Source organism: Pundamilia nyererei, unplaced genomic scaffold (assembly GCF_000239375.1).
Source record: "Pundamilia nyererei isolate P.nyererei 1_Seehausen unplaced genomic scaffold, PunNye1.0 scaffold00157, whole genome shotgun sequence".
In the NCBI taxonomy this organism is placed as follows: Eukaryota; Metazoa; Chordata; class Actinopteri; order Cichliformes; family Cichlidae; genus Pundamilia; species Pundamilia nyererei.
The window spans coordinates 99,170-105,379 of NW_005187558.1; the positions used below are offsets into that span (position 1 = coordinate 99,170).

At 41.9% G+C, this 6,210-nt stretch overlaps 1 protein-coding gene across 1 annotated transcript; it reads right to left on the reverse strand.

Moving 5' to 3' along the window:
* Positions 1-3,481: 3,481 nt before the first annotated feature.
* Positions 3,482-4,429, reverse strand: LOC102215019 (olfactory receptor 6N2-like). The gene has a single exon (XM_005745313.1). It carries the CDS (start codon positions 4,427-4,429, stop codon positions 3,482-3,484), a length of 948 nt encoding a protein of 315 aa, XP_005745370.1.
* Positions 4,430-6,210: the final 1,781 nt, after the last annotated feature.

The following is a 6,210-nucleotide window of genomic DNA, read 5'->3' on the forward strand; positions in this document are numbered from 1 at the left end:
TGATCTTTGTCTTCTCTGGGCTACTCCATTTTGGGGCTGCCAGTGTCAATTATCTGTCTCCACCTCACTTCATTTCGAGCAAGATCCTCTGTCACACCAACCCTCCACATATCCTCCTTCACTATATCCAAGATCCTTCTCTGTGAACTTCATTTTTGTGTTCTGGCTGTTAGCTCCACATTCAACATCCCCTTTCCATCCTTTTATATCCACTATCCCTCCTCATCACATGTGCAGATCATCTCAATCTTGAATCTCTAGCTTTGCCTCCGAACTGCTTAACTTGACCTGTCCTTCTAAGATACTCATTTCTAATTTTGTTGCTCCTGGTCATTCCCAGTGGAAATCTTAGCATCTTCAACTCTACCATTTCACCTTCTGTCTTTTTTATCAGAGCCACCATCCCCAAAACATACATCAACTCTGCACTCTCTTCTCACCTGTCTTGGGTAGTGCCCATTGCTTTGAATGGTTGATCCCCTGTATTTAACTTATTTATCCTTGTGATTTCTTACATGTTCACCTTTCTCTCTCTTATTTACACACATGTATTCTGACTTTTTTCTACCGACTTTCATTCCTCTTCTAACCAGTCTATACCGCCATCTCTCCAGACTGTCTTCCAGTTATTCTCACTACACATCATAATGTCATTTGCGAACATTGTAGTTCATCCTGCCTTGCCCCATTTACCAACCTACCTATTCTTGTTAACAAGAAAGTGGCTCAGGGGTGATCCCTAGTGCAACATCCACCTTGGCTTGACCATTGTCTTGATGTTTTCCAAAAATTGTTTTCAAAATCTTTGATTAAATTAAATAGCAAAATGTTCCTTTAGCGTTCTTTGAGCGCTTTCTTTTTAGCACCACTCCTATGGGTGGTGGCCTGTAAGCTCATCACCTGCAGGAGGTGCCGTCTCCTGTAGTCCCACCACGCGCAGTAGGTGCCATAGGGGTCAGGTGCAATGTGTGCTGGGCAGCAGCCAGGGGCAGAGACCCTCAACTCTCACTCTGGCAGAGCTTCAACAGCATTCCTAGGGAGGTTGGAGACATTGAGTCCAAACGGACAATGTTCAGCACCTCCATTACTGAAGCTGCTGTACTGAACTGCGACCACAAGGTGGTTGGTGCCTGTCGTGGTGGTAACCCCTGGACCAGATGGCAGGCACCAGAGGTAAAGGGAACCATGAGGCTGAAGAAGGAGTCCTCTTGGGCTTAGTTAGCCTGTGGGACTTCAGAGGCAGCTGATAGGCACTGACGGGCCAAGCGGAACATGGCTTGGGCAGTGGCTGAAGCAAAACTGGGTGCGAGAGAGTTCGGAGAGGCCATGGAAACAGACTTTCAGACTGCCTTGAAGAGATTTTGGCTAACCAACAGCAGATCAGGAGGCAAAAGCGGTGCTCTACTTGCACTGTGTAGGGGTGGAGGTGCTGACTTCGACTGAGGATATTGTCGGGCAGTGGAAGGAGTACTTCAAAGACCTCCTTAATCCCACTGAGACTTTAGGTACAAGGGGGATGACTTGTCTATGTCCAGGAAATAGGTCACGAAGGCAGTTAAAAAACTCCTTGGTGGAAGGCCCCTTGGGGTTACCCTGAGTTCCTGAAGGCTCTCAGTATTGTAGGGCTGTCTTGGTTCAAGGGGCCTCTGGATTGGCAAACCGGGATGGTGGTTCAAATGTTCAAGAAGGGGGACCAGAGGGCATGCTCCAACTATAGGAGGATCACACTTCTCTGCCTCCCCGGGAAAGTCTAGTCTAACTCCAGGGTGCTGGAAAGGAGAGTCGGTTCATTAGGCAAACCTCGAATGCAGGAGAAACAATGCAGTTTTTGTCCCAGTCCTGGAACCTTGGAAAAGCTTAACCTCTCGAGGATACATGAGGGTGCATAGGAATCTGCCCAACCAGACTATATGTGTTTTTGGATTTGGAAAAGGCATTTTGGTATACTGTTGGAGGTGCTTAGGGAGTATGGGGTATCTGGCCCAATGCTACAGGCCATTTGATCCTTATACACCTGTTGCAAGAGCTTGGTCCCCATAGATGGCAATAACTTGCATTAATTTCTCCTGGGTGTTGCACTTCGCCAGGGCTGCCCTTTGCCCTTTTTCTGTTCATAATTTTTATGGACAGTATTTCTAGGCATAGCCAAGTGGCTCTCACTTGGGTGGTCTCAGAATCTCAATTCTGCTTTTTGCAGATGATGTGGTTCTGTTTGCTTCATCAGGTGATGGCCTCCAGCTCACACTGGAATGGTTGGCAGCCGAGTGTGGAGCGGTGGGAATAACAATCAGCACTTCCAAATCTGAGGCCATGACCCTTAGCCAGGAAAGGTTGGAGTGCCCACTATGTGCCAGGGACAAGTTCCTGCTTTAAGTGGGGGAGTTTAAGCATCTTGGGAGGGGCACAGAGTAGAGTCGCTGCTCCTTCACATTGAAAGGAACCAACTGAGGTGGTTCAGGTATCTGACAAGGATGCCTCCTAGATGCTTCCTGGGTGAGGTGTTCCAGGCATGTCCCACTGGGAGGAGGCCCTGGGGCAGACATGCTGGAGAGATTATATTTCTCGGCTGTCCAGGGAATGCCTTGCTTTTCCCCCAGACAAGCTGGGGGTGGCTGGGGACAGGAGGGTATGGGCTTCTCTTTTTAGGCTGCTGCCCCCATCACTCTGCCATCGATAAGTTGAAGAAAATGGATGGATGGTGGATTGCTTTTCCAGCCATTTTTTTGCTCACATCCTATCTTTTTTTAGGATGAGCTAATATATTGTAAAATAAGTAGTAATCTCATGTTAAGCATTTTACACGTTTGTTACTGTGATCTATGAATAATTAATCGGTGGTAAATAATCTGCAAATTATTGGATTCTTTTCTTATATGACAACTTTTTTGGAATTAGGATTGTACTTTTTCAAATGTTTTATGCACATTCAAGATAGACGGCAATAAATTACACTGGCCCATGATTTGTGACAAGGGAGGAAGATGTAGTTATTATAAAGCTATTGCAGCTATCACAGTTTTATAAAGTGTTACCACCCATTCCTTTAGTGGAAAATCTCTATTACACAGCATATATAAGAACCACCAATAATGTTATAAAAATCCAAAATAAAATATGAAAGTCTGACAAAATTAATCTGATAGTTTATTTGATTACCTATCCTCTTACCTATCTTGGAATTGGTGAACCTTTCATAAAAGAAGGCAATTTATATTTGTATTTAAATACGTCACCAAAAGCTGTTAATGTAAATTAACCATAGGTCTTAAACCCTATTCACATGAGCATTTTACTGAGCATAACAACAGACTTCAATACACTTTAATAATAATATTATGTTCAATTTATTTACAAATACAGATGAACACGGCATGGTTTATTTTTTCCTGTACTTTTCTGAATAATAGTTTGAATTACTTCATAAAATGAAAAGCATTTTCAATTATGGCAAGAAAATTATTACAAAACGAATTGTGGCACCTTAGCATTCAGAGTTAATACATGAAATGATTTTAGCATGATAGAAAAATCTTTTTAGCTGTTTAGAAATTTCCTTCATTTTGAGCCCATAAATGAATGGATTAAGCAATGGATGATAGAGCACTATTTGTAATGTCATTATTAATCGCGCAGTTTTGGGAAAATCTGATTCTACTCGAGCTATGCTTACATCATAGATACTTAAACAGGAGAAGCTAAATAAAACTAACAAATGGGGTAAACAGGTCTCCAAAGCTTTCTTCCTCACGTCTTTACAGCTTTGATAAGTGAGGATAAAAATGTTTGAGTATGTAAAAACTATGAAGAGCATAGGTAATATTACAAGATCTATTAAAGCAACTACTCCAAATACAGTAATTAATCGTGACTTGACACACTGAAGAGTGTAAACTGCATTATTACAAAATATTCCTTTTAAGTTAAAGTTACACAATGTTGCTTCAGCACTCCCAGCTGTTAAGACTGCAATGTGACAAACAGGTACAAGCCATGCTACAGCCAAGAAAATACTCACAGTGGTTTTACTCATGATAGTTTGATATTGTAGAGGTTTACAAATAGCCACATATCTGTCATAGGCCATGGCTGCCAAGAGAAAGAACTCTGAACTGCCTAAAGTGTAAAACATAAAAAACTGAAAGAGACAGGCTGAATATGTTGTGACTTGTCTTTCAGATAAAAAGTCAATCAGCAGTTTGGGGTAAACAGTTGTGCTGTAAAGAACACAGTTCAGCAGCAAAGCAGCAATGAAAGTGTACATCGGCTCATGAAGGTTTTTATGAATCCAGATTATGTACACAATAGTAGAATTACTGCAGATTATTAAACTATATAATATAAAGAAAATGAAAAAATAAACATATCTGTACTTGTTAACTTCAACATACCCATCTAGAGTTAAATATGTAGCATTTAACACCTCATCCATTAATACTTTGAAAAAAAATTATAAAACCAGCAGTGTTAATGAAGAATAACAAATAACAAAACAAACTGCACCAATATGCAACCTATGTTGTCTTTCCTTCATTCATTTACAGGTATTTGAACTTGAAATATATCTTGGAGTACATTCATCAGTCAAATGTGCACAGTGAATCATCTTACTCTGTGAAAGGTTTTATTAGGTTGCTTTGTCCACCAGGGAATTGTACTGTGAAGGTCACAGTAAATCAAAACTGGATTATAGATGGCAGACAGTTGGTGTCGTAAGCCACCGCCTCTGTTCAAAGATGGTCGCTCACAGTGGACATAAATGGCTTCTTTCACTACTCTTTCAAACCATATGTCTTCTCTGTCCAAAAAGAGAAGACAGATAGATTTCTGTCTATGTAAGCTGCTACACTTGTTTTTCGACAATCTACCACACATGACTTTAGCATATACCAATGTTAAACATTGGAGTAGTTCTTACAGAACAAAGCATACAGTTAGGGCTGGATCAGGTAATACAACATCCTCCCTTTGTTATGCTGGAGTAGGCCTAGAATCTTGGGGGCTTTCCATAATGCACTTTTCCTTTACTCACCTCTTTTCACTCACTATGTGCTTGTACATCACTCTGCATTTAAAGAGTTATTATTAATCTCTGTCTCTCTTCTACAGAATGACTTTTGTACTGTCTTCCTCCCCTCACTGAACTCCTTACAGGAACACAGGACAAAGTTCAGATGGGCAAGCAAAAAGTTTTGAAAGTTAACTAGGAAACAGGCAAGGAAAGCAGACTGCACAATGGAAAATGGCAGGACTTAGGAGATTAGAATCAGTAAGTCTATTTGCAGGCAACTATAGTGGTGTAAAAAGTGTTTGGCCCTTCTTGATTTCCCATTTTTTGTATGTTTGTCACACCTAAATATTTCAGGTCATCAAACCAAATGTTAATATTAGACAAAGATAACACAGATAAACAAAAAGGGAAGTTTCCTAAATATAGGTGGCCCCCTTCAAACTCGGGTCTTCTACAAGAGGCCTGGAAGCTTCAGGGTCCTGCACAATATCTTTGCTGTTCCTATGATTGCACTCCTAGGAACAGCATCTGACAGAGATCTCAGATGATGTTCCCAGGATCTGCTGGAGCCGCTCGCCTAGCTTGGGAGTCACTGCATTGAGTGCTCTGATTACTACTGGCACTACTGTTACATTCACCCTCCACATCTTCTTAAACTCTCTGAGCCCTTGGTACTTCTCAAGCTTCTTGTGTTCCTTTTTCCTAATGTTGCTGTCATTTGTTATCATTTCGACTATCACTACGCCTATTTTCTTCTGCTTTTCTACCACCTCTATGTCTGGTTGGTTAGCCATCACCATTTTGTCCGTCTGTATCTGGAAATCCCACAGGATCTTAGCTTGGTCATTCTCCAACACCCCAGGGGGCGTCTCACATTTTGACCTCGGGACTTCGACGTCATATTTGGCACAGATGTTTCTGTTTACTATGCCAGCCACTTTGTTATGGCGGTCCATATATGCCCTGCCCGGCCAAATTACATTTGGCCCGCAGGCCAGAGTTTGACACCTATGTGCTAGATTGTCTCAGGGGCATCTTTACACTTTCTGCATCTGAGGTCTTACCTTGTGCAGTAGACCCCAGCCCGATGGATCTTGTGCTCAGAACTTGTTCTTGTGCTGCCACAGCGGTGTTCTTAGCCCTCAAGCTTTTTTGTCTGGTAGGGCCAGCATTTCCTAGTCAGGACCAACAATTCAACAGTG